Source organism: Pygocentrus nattereri, chromosome 11, assembly GCF_015220715.1.
Source record: "Pygocentrus nattereri isolate fPygNat1 chromosome 11, fPygNat1.pri, whole genome shotgun sequence".
Classification (NCBI taxonomy): Eukaryota; Metazoa; Chordata; class Actinopteri; order Characiformes; family Serrasalmidae; genus Pygocentrus; species Pygocentrus nattereri.
The window spans coordinates 23899580-23914642 of NC_051221.1; the positions used below are offsets into that span (position 1 = coordinate 23899580).

Sequence of the window (15063 nt, forward strand, 5' to 3'; positions counted from 1 at the left end):
TTACATAAACATATTTCATACACTTTTATAAACCTTTATACACTTGAGTGTGTTTAAATGTCAATATATTTTTTAAATGTTCAAGTATATTTTATATTAGCATATACTTCCTCTTTTATTTGAATCAAACTTTCATGCAGCATCCATACTTTCACTTCAGTCCTGTTCATTGGTATTGTACATATTCCACATGTGCATTCATCAGTGACAACATGGATTGGAAGAATTGTGTGCTTAGAAAGGATTAGTGAACTTGTGGAAGCCTGCCTTCAAATTATTTATAATTGTTAGCCAGCAAATTTTAGACTAGCTGAATTTAACCCTGCTGTTATGCTTGTTGTCACTGATATGATGAACCAGTCATCTCTTGGAATTGTATCTGTTTTTCTGGAGTGATTTTTATTATTTTCTTAGAAGATAAAAAAGTAAAAAAAAAATCAAAATCTTGTACACCATAGCACTAATACATTTTAAAAGCAGTGGCTTCGTTAGAGTGTTGTATATAGTGTAGGGTGTGATTGTGGACGTGGTCGTACTCTTGCTATTGCTGTTCCAGTGAGTGTCAGAGAGCAGATGCCCTCAGGCCCATTCCAAGTGGCAACCAATGGAGGAAGTTGTTACAGGCGCTATGTGCGGTGGTCCAATGGGAAAATCTATTCTTGGGAGCGTTGAGGGATAGGGCAGGTTTTGGGGCTCCATTCTGGGTGCAAGAACCTGGATGTGCAGCAGCCCAAAATATTTACTCCAGGTTGACATTTTTACTCTTCAGTTTTAATCCTGTGCTGGGCTGCTGAGAGGAGTGTGGACTTGCTCTGATACACATGGGGGGCAACAGCAGCTCAAAACTCGACCCGTTTGAGGCGAGCGATGGAGAAGGACTTACAGTCGTGACGGGTATTCGGGTGAGTTCCTTACAGCAAAACTCAGTTACAACAGTTTTGTTGTTCTTTTCCTGTCGCAGTACTGTGTTGTTTCTTTACACCAGCCTGCTGGACATCACATGGCCGTAATTCACGTGTCTGTGAACTTTTGTTCAGGAGGGAACAAGATGTTCTGTTTAGCTTAGTGAACAGCTCATGCATGTTAATATCGCCACTGACAGCGAGGATAAGCATGAAAGTATCACCCCCACCAGCCTGCAGACTGAAGAGCTGAGCTGAGCATTGCTGGGTCCTGCAGCTGTAGTCAGACTGGAAACAGACCAGTAAAACAAGCAGCAAAGCTGACGTGAAGAGCACAGTGAAAATGATTTTTATCACTAGTTTTCACAGCTTGTGCAACATATGCATAAAGTCTCTCTCTCTGTCTCAGCTGTGAAAACACCATCATTAATAGACTAATAGAAAAACAATCAAAATAAAATGGAATAAAATATCTTTACATTAACTCAAATGTTAAGAATGTTTTTGCCTTCTGAAATGTTCACATTTTGGATAGTCAGTCATATGCAAAAGTTTACATTTTTACAAAATTACATTTTTTTAAATTACATTTTTAAAGTGAAAATAAGTTAACACATCCTATACAGAGAACACGCTTAAATATGAGTTTAACATGTTGAGAAAAATATAAAATTTGATATAACTTTTGCATGTTTTATGTTTCCACACTTTGTTTATATTATGTTGAAGTGTGTTCTGCTCCAGCATCCCCCCGCGACCCTGACGGAGAAGCGGCTTAGAAAATGGATGGATGGATGGATGAAGTGTGTTCTCTTTTGAGAATGTCTGCTTTTGAGAAAGTTTACTTACAAAATCAACATAACGTCCAGGGGTGCCCAAACTTTTGCACACAATTGTACATGTGTTTACAATATGTTTTTTGGGCACATACAATGTGATGCATACATTTCTTAAAAGAGAAGGCTTAATATGTGGGGAAAAATGCTTTTTCACAAATTTTAATTCTTAAGTAATCTTAATCTCTGCATGTGATCTATGCAGTCATTTTTTAATCTGTTGGGTTTCTTTCTAATTGACAGTTGACAGATCGAGTGATTGACCGCATGAAGGAGTCTCCTCAAGCGGTGAATCAATGCCCTCAGTCAAAAAGGCAAGCACATCCACCTGTAGCTAAGCCTGCAGCCCCTCTGGGTCAGCCATGGATACCTGGTGAGCACTTGGGGCCAATTTCGCCACGTCCTCCTTCTTATGTTAGTTCTTTGGTACCACCACCTCTCCAAGAGCCTGTACCTCCTGCTGTGCCGCTTGGTTCTGTGACTCAGGAGACTCCGACACCTGGGGATTCATCTGCACCTACTGTGGAAGCGATTCCACTACTCTCTCCTACTGAGCCTACAGCTCAGGAACATATAACAACACCTCCGCCTACTGAGCTTGTCTCTATAGCTTCATCTCCACCTACTGAATTCTTAACAGGAGCAGCTTCTCGTTTTGAAGCTGTAGACAAATTTCCATCAGCCCCCAGTGAACATTCTGAGCCTGTGATCACAACCCCTCCAACTACTACTGAACCCCTAGCTGCAAGTACTCCTGCTGAACAAGGCGAGCTGCTCACCACCACCTCGTCTTCAGCTGAACCAGCCAGTGTAGCCATACCTACAGTGGTTGAAACTGAATCATCACCGTCACCTGATTCTCCACTAACTGTGCCAGTGTCCCTAGTTGAGGAGCCAGTCACAGTGGAATCCTCAGAGATTCCATTAGACACTTTACCTGGACATGATGAACCCACTGAGATGCATAGGTCTCCACCTGGTGAGCCTGTCCCCTCACCCTCACCTCTTTCCATTCCTATGCCTTCTTCTGCTTCTCTAGTGCCCCCCCAGTCCTCTTCTGCTCTGGCTGTACCTTCTGAACTCCCCTCACTTGGGCAGCTGGGACCATCTCCTACTGAGGAGACCCCAGCTCCACCATCTTCTGCCAATATCGCAGAGTCTCCTGTTGCTTCAGGGCTGCCTCCCCTTACTGAAACATTCAGCCCACTAACCTGTCTGCCCAAACCACAGGCTGCAGGTAAGACTGGATTCCTGGAATCAATGTGCATCATATTCATGTTGTTGCGAGAAAACCTATGAATACATTGTGTGTTTTTATGAGAAATAGTCAATATTTAAGCCTTACTTACATCTCCACTAGGGGTCACCACTTTTGGAGAGTCCAGGTGAATGTCCTGCTCTAACACACCAACTATACTTAATGACAAGTAGGCTTGTCATAATTATTACACAATCGCCTGATCACAGTTATTTGAGAATAATTTCCCTCAGTTGTTAGCTTTCACAGTCATATGTTTACTTTGCATTAAACAGTGTTGGGCTGAGACAACTGCATATTCTTAAAACACATTTATTAAGATATATCGTGGACCTTAATGGTACTAGTCTTAATAGTCGCATACAATAAACAAAAAAGACGATTACGTTATCAGTCATCATTATTTATTTGGAAATAGGCCTAGTAACTACCAGATGAGTTGAATCAGCAATGTTTGAGCAGAGAAACCACCAAACTGAGCTGCACTCTTCAAGACCAGAATAGACTAGCCCTGGTGTACAGAAACAACCACTTTGCTGTCTTTGTTATTTAGTTAATGAGGAAGAACTGAGGAAGCAGATCAGAGATGATTTGCAGAAACAGCTGCAAGAAGAGATGAAGATGGCAGAGCTGAAGATTCAGCAACAGTAAGTTGCTGAGTCAGATCAGTTTTACTATCTGCATGCATTTACTTTAGACATTTACTTTTATTGTTTATGGTTTGTTTATCAAGAATTAGACCAAAATATAGCACTTGTGTGTTCGTATATGTTTGTGTTGTTTTAGGTTGGAGGAGGAGAAAGTAAAGGCTGAGGCAGAGGCTGAGGCCAAAGCTCAGCTGCAGATCCAGGCAGAGGTTCAAAAGGTTCTAGAAAGAGAGCAAATAGCCCTTCAGCAGTCTCTAAAAGATGCTGTGATGAAGGAGCGTATGAAAACTGAGGATGAGCGGCTTGTATCCCAGTATTATGTAAGGCATACTGAGGTCACAATACATGCATGTGTGGGTGTCTGTGTGCACTTCTATGTTCTCTTCTATTTGTGTTCTCATGCATATATTGTCCATTTTCACAGTTCACAACTCATAGCCTTCCCTGAGTTAGAACAGGGTTAACCTTTAATGCCATCAAATCTTATCTAACCAACGGCCTCTCTTTAATAGCATCTCTAATACAGCAACCTGCTTATGTAATTAAGCTTTGCTAAGCTTGCAGTGCATTGTTGAAAAAGGTGAAAGTTAGGGCATTTATTTTATACATACTCTACTCCTGCTTACACCAAAGCATCATTGATAACACTTTGCAACTTAATCATTATCTAATAGTTTATTAATAACTGTTAATTATCTTATAACTGTTGCATATGCATAAATAAATGCACCCATTTAAATTATTTACCATTTACTGAGCAGCATATGAAAAATGAGTAAATATTCCAAATTGTACAAACCCATTCTTGGTGATAATATTTTAAGCAATATTAAAGATTTACTTTCATTAAAAATGTACTGTTTATTAATTGGCTATATCCTGCTTTAAATTATTTAGTAGTTGTTCTTTGCAGCTTTGTGATGCACAGATTTTTCCTTAGTTAATCATTATTAAGTGGTTGATATAAAATGGATTAAATGTTAATTGGACTTTTTTGGTTAAAAGATTGTGACTTAATTTTATAATGTATTTATAAACGTTGCTCATATTGGTTATTACACATGCATATCAGATGTTTATGAAAAGCATTTTATTATATGTCACTAAGAGAATGGTTAATAATTCAAATGGTAGCATTTATTGTGTTATTAAGGTACAACATCTCTGTCCAAAAAAACCTCCAAAAACAACAAGTATCTCCAAAATATACATTCGGACCATTCACTATAGAAGTTTTGCACAGTGTGAAGGGCCGCTGCTCTGTTCAAGTGATTTAAGTAAACATTGAAACAATGGTTCGAAATTACTTAGAATAAAGTCTCTTTACTTTTACATACATTAAAAGTAAAGAATGTTTTTGCCTTGCCTGTAAAGGTAATATTTTGTACAGCAAAATATGTAATAGTTCTATAATTATTAACTATCACAAACATAATTATAAAGTTGCAATTTATGTGGACTGCAGTGTGTTACCACATCACTTTATGATCCAAACTTCAAGCTAAGCAGTTTTACACATTTAACCAGCAAGCTTTGTTTAGCTCATAGAAAACATGATTATTTACATATACAGTAACACCTTCTGTTCATTTTACTTTAATTGTATCTTCCTCCTTATATATCCCTTGTTCTTTATTCTTTCTTTTTTTTCTTTCTGGCTCTGCTATTGCATTTCAGTGGACGGAGAGGAAGGTGAGCATGGTGCAGCTCTGTCCTGCCTACTGCATGCTCCTACACTCTTTCATTTCCAGCTCTTCCTTCAATGTTATGAAATTCTGTTAAGCCCAGGTTTTCTGTAGCGCATATGTAAAATAACAGCTTTACATGTCAGTTAACTGTATTTATGAGATGGTGTAATGCTCAGTTTTAATGCTGCACAGCTCTCAGTATTATTACTTGTGCATTTATTGAAGATCGCAGTAGTTGCATAATGTAGAGTCACAGCTCATTTGTGTTCTGCATACAGCAAGTCTCTTTGTGTTCCTGAAACAGATCCAGAAGCTGGAGGAGAAAGAGAGAGACCTGGCAAAGCAGGATTCGCTGTATAAGGAGCAGATTACCAAGCTGGAGGAGAAAGTAAGAAATAACACTGCTCTAGCACACATGACAGCTTTATTTTCAGATCCGCCAAATAGGGCCTCAGTAGGTTTGAATAATTGACATAATTTCATATGTTTTTCACGCTGTGGCTCTCCTGTCCATGTTAAAACACTGTCCTGTCCTTTCTGTCTTATCATAGACTGCGATGTTCACCAGAGTCACAGCAGAAAGCTTCAAAAAGGGTTTGGAGGACACTCATAACCGTTTCAAGTGAGTGGCCTACTGTATGTGCTCTGTGCTTATAATAGCATATTCCCTTGGAAAGCCACTTCAGTGTAACTCAGATCTGAATTTTAGTTAATTATGAAGCTGCAGAACTGGTGGTGAAAATTATACAGAGGCAAACCTAGTGTTCCTTTAGAGTGAACCTTGAACAGAAGTGAAAGCATTCCTAACAGACGCAAAGTGCTCCTTTTACATAAGGTCTTCTTATGACATTTATGTGGTTTTATGTACCAGAAACACTGGTAATTCACTTGTACGTGGCCATTTACCAAACTTTGTTTATCTTTTAGAATTAACCAGCTGCCTTTGTTACTGTGCCTTTAAGAATTTAACAACCTGTTCTGTATTGTGCCACATTTAAAAAGAAGTACAGGCTAAAACACTCCTTATACATTTCAGTGATATGAATGGATGTGCTAACCTCCTGTAAACTGAATAGGTGGATATACACTCACCGGTCACTTTATTAGATACACCTTGCTAGTAAAAGGTTGGACCCCCTTTTGCCTTCAGAACTGCCTTAATTGTTCGTGGCAGACTTTCAACAAGGTGTTGGAAACATTCCTCAGAGATTTTGGTTGGTTATTTGAGATACAGTTGCCTTTCTATCATCTCAAACCAGTCTGCCCACTCTCCTCTGACCTCTCACATCAACAAGGCGTTGATGTCCACACAACTGCCACTCACTGCATATTTTCTGTTTTTCTGGCCGTTCTCTGTAAAACCTAGAGATCGCTGTGCGTGAAAATCCCAGTAGATCAGCAGTTTCTGAAATACTCAGACCAGCCCGTCTGGCACCAATAACCATGCCACGTTCAAAGTCACTTAAATCACCTTTCTTCCCATTCTGGTGCTCGGTCTGCACTTCAGCAAGTTGTCTTGACCACCTCTACATGCCTAAATGCATTAAGTTGCGGCCATGTGATTGGCTGATTAGCTACTTGTGTTAACAAGCAACTGAACCTAAATGCTTTGGTCACTGTGACACCACAAAAATAGTGAAAACCTATAAATTTGTGCCTTTTAGTTTCCATATAGGAACTGTGAGGTTAAAGGACTTCTGTGTTACACTTTTCCTGGCCAGCTGCACATTGATTCTGTGTGCAGAACCTTAATTGTATTTGCTGTATCCGTAGGGAGACTGCAAATTGCAAAACTGATTCTCTCTCTCTCTCATTCTAACCCTGCCTCTCTCTTCCTCACTCTGTCACTTCAGGAGGTACCAGATAAAGCCAGTTTGCTCAGAGCTGCAGAGTGAGATTTTGAAATGTTACAAGGATAATACAGGCCAGACTCTGACTTGCTCCAACATTGCCTCACTCTATATGCAGTGTGTGGACAACGCTAAACAGGTATACCCCAGTTTTCCGCTCTGCTTTTTAAAGGGATGGCTTGAGAGTGATATTTTCCCTTTGGCCTGCTTTTCCATTTATGCTAACACCTGAGTGCTTTAGAGTTCAGCAAAGAATTCTAATGAAGAGATTGTTATTTTTTTTTAGACTTTGGCACAAGACAGGCTCAGATACATCAGTGTGTGAGTGGGTTTACAAAAGGCAAAGATATTTGCTGAAATTATTCACATTCTCTACCTCTTCTGTCTATCAGAACAAGAAGGTGAGCACAGGTGGTTAAGCTTGCTCCCTGGATCAACATACTTCTTTCTGACATTCATAAACTCACGGTCTGGAGGAGAAGAGCAATACAACCAAGTTGTTGCAGTTGTGTAAGACCACATCCTTAGTCTATCTGTTTCTTACTGCAGAGTGGTGTTGAGTGTGGTATTCAGATGTTATCTGATTTAGAAACACTACAAACTGTTTTCATACAGATGATTCAATATAATGTAAGTAAGGCACATTGTTTTAACACACCACTCTGCGGAAAGGGTTTTTGGTTTTTGACACTAAAAGTACATTTACAGTTCCAAAGAACAAAGAAACACTGTGCTAGTTCTCATTTTCTGTTACAGCTGAAAGAACTGAGCTGGAAGCCTGTTTTTTAAATTCTAAAGTTGTCTTGAGATGGAAAATGAAATACCTTCATTAAAGAGAGTCAAAAACCCATCTTTTCTGCCTGTGAAATCGTGAGGATTTGTGTCATTTGCAATTTAAAGTAAGTGTGTGAGAGAGTGTGGATGACCTATATTTTGGAGAGAAATTGGTGTGCCAAGAATCCTAAGCATCCTGCAACATTTCTCCACAAGGCTGCGCTGTGGCTTAAAGAGTTTCCTTAGCAACCATTCTGAAAAGCCCTCCAGAGTATTCAAGCTTATCAAGGTACTTAATCACTTTGGAATTACTTGACCAGCTTCTTATTTGCATCTGGAATCAGGATTGTAGTAGAAGCTGTCCGTGGCAGTCATAGAATATGCAATGGAGTATTGAGTTTTCCAAGGAAAGGCTGATAAATCCAATAATCCAGCTGTGGTAGTGAGACCGAGCTGGTATAGAGAGATAGAGTGATGTTTCCTCTCTACCCTGTGAGATGCACAGAGCTACAGGGCATTGTCCCACTCTGCTCCCTCTATATCAGACGCTGTCATACGACAGATAAATCTGTCGCACATACAATCATACATAGAACCATCACGATCTCGTTCTCACTCTCACTCTTTTGCACTCTGCTTTACATGCATGCACTCACTTATGCAAGCCAAGAGCACTGAAATATGTTTCATCTCTTTTTGTCTTTCCCCTCTTTAGCTGAAAGTGGCAGAAGTGGAACTGCGTCTGACATTTAAGCCCTGAGTCTGATAAACATTAGGTAGGGGGCTTGCTTTGTTTTAATGACCTTTTTTGATTGCTCTGAAAAACAAAAGCTTATGAAAGTCAACAGAAGCCATGTTGCGTAGATTGAATGCCTCATTATGTTTTTTTCCAAGTGCTGTCAAAATAGGAATGACCTTGATCAGACGAAGAGCTGTGGCATTTTATTGGCCGTGCAGTACACCAGTGCACAAAACAGCTGCGCTCCAAATAGGAAATGGCCCCCTGCGGTAGAGAGAAAAAGATTCTCATCTGCATTTGTCTGGGTGTCTGCATCTGTGTGTGTGTGTGTGTGTGTGTGTGTGCACTAAACTGACATTGAAGAATCTTGGATAGAGCTTGTTGTGTCTGTTGAAGGGAATTGATTATTGAATTTTTCCCCCTGTAATCCATGCTGTGGGTTACACAGTGCCAACAGTGAGCCTCCACCTCGTATTCAGCATTGATATTCTCTGTGTGACGCAATACCAGTGTCCCTTGGAGCAAATGCAGGACAGGCCAGTGTCATGTGGCTTACTGTAATATTGATGTGGAGGGTTATCCTAAATTAGACTTTTTGGATGCCCTTCATCATTAAAATGAAAACACACATTTTATGTAATGAATACAGCAGTGTCTTTGAATGGAAGAGCTATCTGGCTGCATATCTGTGGAGACAAAAGGGGTAACTGAGCCTCAAGCCTTTTCTTATGTCCCGCAGTGTTGAAGTGAACCAGACATTTCCCTTGTTTACCAAGGTCAAGTAGCTTTAGACATCATGCCAATTTGCTAATCTTCAAGCAGCATCTGCTGTAAGTTTCTTGGCTACCCATAACTCTGCTCTATTATGAATTTCGCAGTCCCACAGCATGATGACCCCTTGGCTCACGCTGCTGTATAATGGCTCGACAGGAGGAAAAACGGGATGTTAAATAAAACATCAGCTAGGGTCAAAGGTGAACTGCTTTCCGGTGGACAGAGAAGCGACTTTATCCGTGTTGTAACTCCCAAGACGTTTCCTTTGGCCTAATTTATTACAAATACATGTATATCCAGCCTATAGATTCTATTATCGGTACGTAGAGTATTTCTTATAGATTATATACACATCTCCAATACTGACTTATTTACAGTATTACAAAAACATGCAGTGTTTTCTTTTTAGCACAGTGAATGTCATCCTATTGTACTAAATCTGAAGTCCATATAAATAGTAATAAACGGATATTGAACGTCATATGCACATCTAATACACTTCTGTCTACATCACAACCTTGAAGCAGGCTCGTCCCTCTACGAAAGAATGAAGACTTGAGTTTTTGAGGCTACAAGTATATGTCATTGTCTACGCTTTATAAGAAGTTCCTAGTCAACGTCTTCAGAGGACAGACACTTTTGTCTTGCCTCCTGATCCTCGAATGTCACTTTTTTGTTCCTCTTCGGGTCGATCCAGGAATTCTTTATTACTGAATTAGTGGGCAGTGGCTCTGCCTCGATTATGGACACCACCCGCTTTTTCATCTTGCTCTTGAGGACCTTCTGGAACTTCTGCCGTGTGAAGGCATAGAGCAGCGGGTGGAAGACTGTGGTGCCATAGGCCATGACCAGAAGGCCCAGGCGCAGCTTGACGGTGAGGTCGCTGGGCCCCGTGCTCAGGATGATGCTGTTCAGCACGGTGATGGGCGTCCAGCACAGCAGGAAAGTGGAGATGATGAGCAGGGACATGCGGAAGACGCGCTTCTGCCTCTCACGCCGCTCCCGGTGCCGCTTGACTGCGCGTCTCAGGGCGATTATTACAGACACTGATGTGCGCATGCCCAATGGCGCTGTACCCCGGGTTCCCGCACTGCTCTGTGACCCGTCTGCCGTTTCAGGCAGCTGCTGCGGAGAGGCGGCCATAAGTGACATGTCCTTTTTCCATCGTGTTGATGCATTTGTCTTCTTTTTCTTCCTCTTCTTCTTCTGTGAGCCATGGTGGAAGCGTGTGCCGATGCGGATGTTGAGCGCCTGCAGGATTTTGGAGTAGGTGACCAACATGACCACAGCTGTGAAGCAGAAGATGGGGATTTGGGCCACCAGGTGGTAATAGAGGCCCAGCTCTGTGTAATATTCATTCACGTGTGCCACGGCTGTCTGGTTGGCTACAGTGGGCTCCGGCCCTAGGAAGCCAACCTCCACAAAGGGAACGAGGAAGCTGAGAAAGGAGAGGACCCAGATAGCCCCCAGCAATGCGGCAGCACGGCCCATGGTCAACACACGGTTGGCTGGCTTGACAGAGATGTCGTAGCGATCTAGTGTGATGGCCAGTACGTTGGCAGCCGTGGCCACACTTGCGAAGGACACACAGGCCTCATGGAAGCAGCAGACAAGCACAGTGTCACCCTGCAGTGATAGCAGCAGCACCACGATAGTCAGCGGGATGCAGCACACGCAAACCAGCACGTCCAACACATGCAGGTTCATGGTGACCAGATTGCTGACTGAGCTGACCAGATTCGACTTGGTGCAGTAGAGCGCCAGCACGGTCAGGTTACTGCTCAGCCCTAGCACAATCTCCAGCATGAGGAAGCCAGTGAGTGACACCTGGAAGCTGAGGGGATACGGGTGCGGCTCATCCCCTGCCATGCCTGGGCTTGCGGACTCTGTGATGTCCAAGACTGTGACGTTGCTCATGGTGCCTTCTTCCTCTTGTGCCGAGGGGATAGGCTTGTGCATTATCCTGCACAAAGTGAGGGGAATGGAGGCAGAGTTAGAATGAAAAACAGGAAACAATGGTAGAATACTTGGATTCACGCTTACGGGTAATACTGTTATGAATAATAATTTGATGTTATTCTTCTAAAATAACTAAAATAATTCTGTTACAAAAATGCATGTAGAAGGCTGCATATTTTGAAGGTGTAGGAGGCAAGAAAACTGCAAAGGGCATTGCATGCTCCCTTCATGAAACAGGACATTTCATGTGTTATTTCTGACATTTCCAATTTTTCAGGCTCGTTAGGAAATGGTACAGACAAAGAAAAATAAAAGAACAACATTAAATTTAGGGCAAAAGAAACCGATAGATAAACAAATGCTGGTCAGTGACTTTCATGTAACGACTCCAGATGAATGTTTAATGAGCATATAAATCCTGCACCCTGCATCTTAACAATGTAAAGCATTTTCCCAGTATGTTGCTCATGCAGTATATTCTGAGGATGAGTGCATAACTCAACTTCGTTAGATACCTCAAACCACCCACTGCTGTAGTGCTGGTTTTGTGACCGTTTAAGTTATATATATATATATATATATATATATATATATATATATATATATGCATTTTTGTTGCTCTTGTATTTGACTGCTTGCAGCAATATGTCCGACATTGTGTCTGTCATACAAAGAGGAAGACAGATAGCAGAGAGATGGTTATGGAGGGGTGGGGCATAAAGATAGCATGTATGATGAAAAGCAGCTTCAAGGTCGCTGCATGAACAGTGATGGCCGTATACCATTCCAGGTGACATTAAAACTGATGAGGTGTAGTGAGAAAATATAAGACATGTAGTAAAGCCAAGGCAGGATATGCCTGTAGCGTGCCTGTAGTATTCTGTCTGTATGCAGACAATATAGCAGTGCCATCCTCAGAACAACATATGTCTCAGAAAGTAAGTGAGTGGGACTTACCCCTCTCCTGAGCTCTGTCTTCTCTCAGTCTCCGCAGTCTGTGGTTGGCCCAGACGAGTCTGGGTGGAATCCAAGTCGACCATCAAACCCAAGCATGGCTTTTCAAGGAAGTGTTTTGCACCTTGTAATCCTTGTGATCCACCAGAGAAGTCACACCTCCTGGTCTCCAAGACAGCTTCAGCAGGAGTTCTCTTTTAGTTTCTCGAACTTAGGCTAGCCCTTGGGTTTAGCAGGGATGTAACCAGTGTCCACCTACCCATCTCACTTTGTTTGCTTAGGTAACAGTGGAATGGCTGGATGAATGGATTGTGGATAAAATTGGTCTAGTTCTTCTAATCCTACTCCTGTCTCACTTCTTTAGAGTTGGGCAAAGCAAAGAACTAACAGAGGAACTCAGATGAGAGAGAAAATTTTGAATGTGCAGTGTAATCTCACAGATTCGATGCTGATTTATTTTTACATCCACTCTACGGCACAAAAATTGCAGCCTCCATTAAAGCCTTAGCTCTTCTTTCATAGACTTTGAATAGCCCTGCTCCATCTCAAGGTGCCTTCCTGTTGGCTGCGCTGTATTCCCATAATTAAGATTTTATAGACCAACATTGATGATAAATGATCATTGATTTGCTGTTGATTTACATACCCCTCCACCAAGTGAACCAAGGTCAAAGAAATGGTGAGGTCAGCAGTGTGTTAGTGTGGAAGGGTCACTTCCAAGACCCCTTGTTAACAGTGACCTTTCGATCCATTTTTACCATTGCTATGATGAATTGTAAAATCCGTGGCACTCTATGGATCAGTGATCGAAAACAAGCGTATAGTCATTAGTTACTGTGAATCCATTCTGCTTGTGCATGAAAATAGTGGTGTTTTCCAGTGTATGAGTAGATTCAGTAGCTCTATTCAAAGGCTGGTTGACCTATTCAATGGGTAAATGATGAGTCCTTTAGCCATGGCTCCTGGCTTGGCAACTGTCCATTGAAGGTTTGGACCAGAGCTTGTGTGAACCATGCAGTGCCTCAAAAGCAAAATCCCCCTCAGCTCCATTCCCCCAGCACCCTGCCAAAGGAAGACAGAACAGAAGAACCTAGATGAAGAAAACAGCCTGCATTAAGCCTGTCACCAGACCTCGACATGTAAGCGCTGCCGTGCATTAGCTGAACATGCTCATACCGCAGGCTGATGAAGTGCATTGCTTCTGGATTTGATTATGGTCTGTGTTAAGGTAAGTGAAGGGACAGCTGCAGAAGATAAGGACCAGAAGCTTTCATTTACTGTACATGCTGCACAGCTTTGAAATCAAGACCCAAGTCCTTTTTAGGGAAGGCATATGTGTTCCAAACTGGTACAATATCTGTCTCACTGAGTGTTGTTTTCATTTTGCTTTCTTGGTTTTTAGAATGTGACATTGTCAGTTTTCAAACTGTGATGTAAAGTGCATTAGGTTTGAGGTTGATTTGGGATATCTAATTTTGGATTAGATGTGAGTGTTTTTTTCCCATCTCAGAGATGATGGTGCTGTTAAATAGAAAAGCGGAGTGTGAACAGACAGTTTGGCCCAAATACTACAGCCTTTGATCAGAGGAAACACAATTGGAAGCTGAGCACAAGCAATCCAATTTAGAGCTGAAGATTGGTTAGCTGAAAATGTGGATTGCTGTATTAGGGAGCTGATAAAGACTTGCTTTTAAGTGTACTACAAGAGGCTTAGCAGCCAACCGCAAAATCATATAAGACTCAGGCAAATAGCATGCTGCAGGAAACGACTTCTGTTGCATCTGTGACTTCTTTTTCTCCACGCTGTATCTTGGAAAGAAGAGCTGGTGTATCCATGGGAACCCAAACTCATGTGCTCTGCTTACAGCTAAATACATCAGTTCTCAGCAAAGTGACTTTCTAAGATATGACCAATTATCCACACAAATGTTCGTTATGAAGAACAGCCAAGGTTGTTGATGTCACCAACTTACCTCTATGGACGGAGACTTGCAGCAGGTACCCGTTCTCCCAGCCGCCTCACCAATTCACAGATGATCTACAGATACTTGTGTCAGAGACTACATATTGATAAGGTCCTTGAGGGTCCCGTACGGTTAATTCCCAGAATTCCCTGAAGTGTCCAGAGTTGCCCCTGGAGAGGAGCATTAAACAGAGGAGGTGTAAACATTCAGAGTCTCGTTTCCTCATCCACGTGAGCTGTCAAGAGCGCCAAGAAAATGAGAATGCACAGGCAAATAGAAGCAGTCCCCCCACTTTCATTCACTGTCCTTCTTTTTCTGCTTTCTATCTCTATCCCCTCTTCTCTCATACTCATAATCAAACGCACACTCTCCTTTCTCTCTCTCTCCCTCTCTTTTCACTCTCTCTTCACTCTGTGGTGTGTGTCAGTGGATGTGTGAGCTTGGCTCATCTACCCCAGCACGCTGTTGCACTCTCTCATCCTCACTCCTACACTCTCTCCCTCTCTCGCTCTCTCTCTCTCTCTCTCTCTCTTTCTCCCTCTCCCTCTCTCACTGCGGAGGTTTTGCAGTGCTACTCTCCGTCCTGATTGGTTTGTTGTAATGGGGTTAACCCTTTTGTCTCCGGCGAGTGGAAGGCACTCTTGCTTTTGTTTTGTTTTTTTTCATTCTGCCATTCTCACCGTGCTTTAATGGATGTGTGGTGAGATGTGGATGTGTG

At 42.0% G+C, this 15063-nt stretch overlaps 2 protein-coding genes across 4 annotated transcripts; one reads left to right on the plus strand and one right to left on the minus strand.

Annotated features, from left to right (window-relative positions):
• The first annotated feature begins 645 nt into the window (after positions 1–645).
• Positions 646–8031, plus strand: chchd3b (coiled-coil-helix-coiled-coil-helix domain containing 3b). Of its 3 annotated transcripts, XM_017700058.2 has the most exons (9): positions 647–902; positions 1982–2975; positions 3550–3643; positions 3783–3963; positions 5321–5335; positions 5636–5719; positions 5883–5953; positions 7185–7320; positions 7574–8031. In XM_017700058.2, the coding sequence occupies exons 1-9, from the start codon at positions 822–824 to the stop codon at positions 7598–7600; spliced, it is 1683 nt and encodes a 560-aa protein (XP_017555547.1). In that variant the 5' UTR covers positions 647–821; the 3' UTR covers positions 7601–8031. The 3 variants fall into 3 exon arrangements, with proteins under 3 accessions (XP_037398616.1, XP_037398617.1, XP_017555547.1); XM_037542719.1 differs by having other exon boundaries at positions 646–902; positions 7185–8031; XM_037542720.1 differs by lacking the exon at positions 5321–5335 and having other exon boundaries at positions 646–902; positions 7185–8031.
• Positions 8032–8882: 851 nt separating this feature from the next.
• gpr22b (G protein-coupled receptor 22b) lies at positions 8883–14859 on the minus strand. Its single transcript, XM_017700061.2, has 3 exons — positions 14355–14859; positions 12385–13443; positions 8883–11431 (listed from the first exon to the last, which is right to left on the minus strand). The coding sequence occupies exons 2-3, from the start codon at positions 12465–12467 to the stop codon at positions 10078–10080; spliced, it is 1437 nt and encodes a 478-aa protein (XP_017555550.1). The 5' UTR covers positions 12468–13443; positions 14355–14859; the 3' UTR covers positions 8883–10077.
• Between the last annotated feature and the right edge of the window lie 204 nt (positions 14860–15063).

What these genes read in the sequence shown, in the direction of transcription:
- chchd3b (XM_037542719.1), top strand. Translation starts at nt 822, where the DNA reads ATGGGGGGCAACAGCAGCTCAAAACTCGACCCGTTTGAGGCGAGCGAT. An exon ending in GAGCTGAAGATTCAGCAACA is followed by an intron (nt 3,644 to 3,782) that starts GTAAGTTGCTGA and finishes GTGTTGTTTTAG; the next exon opens with GTTGGAGGAGGAGAAAGTAA. An exon ending in TTACCAAGCTGGAGGAGAAA is followed by an intron (nt 5,720 to 5,882) that starts GTAAGAAATAAC and finishes GTCTTATCATAG; the next exon opens with ACTGCGATGTTCACCAGAGT.
- gpr22b (XM_017700061.2), bottom strand. Translation starts at nt 12,467, where the DNA reads ATGGTCGACTTGGATTCCACCCAGACTCGTCTGGGCCAACCACAGACT. An exon ending in AGACAGAGCTCAGGAGAGGG is followed by an intron (nt 11,432 to 12,384) that starts GTAAGTCCCACT and finishes CACTTTGTGCAG; the next exon opens with GATAATGCACAAGCCTATCC.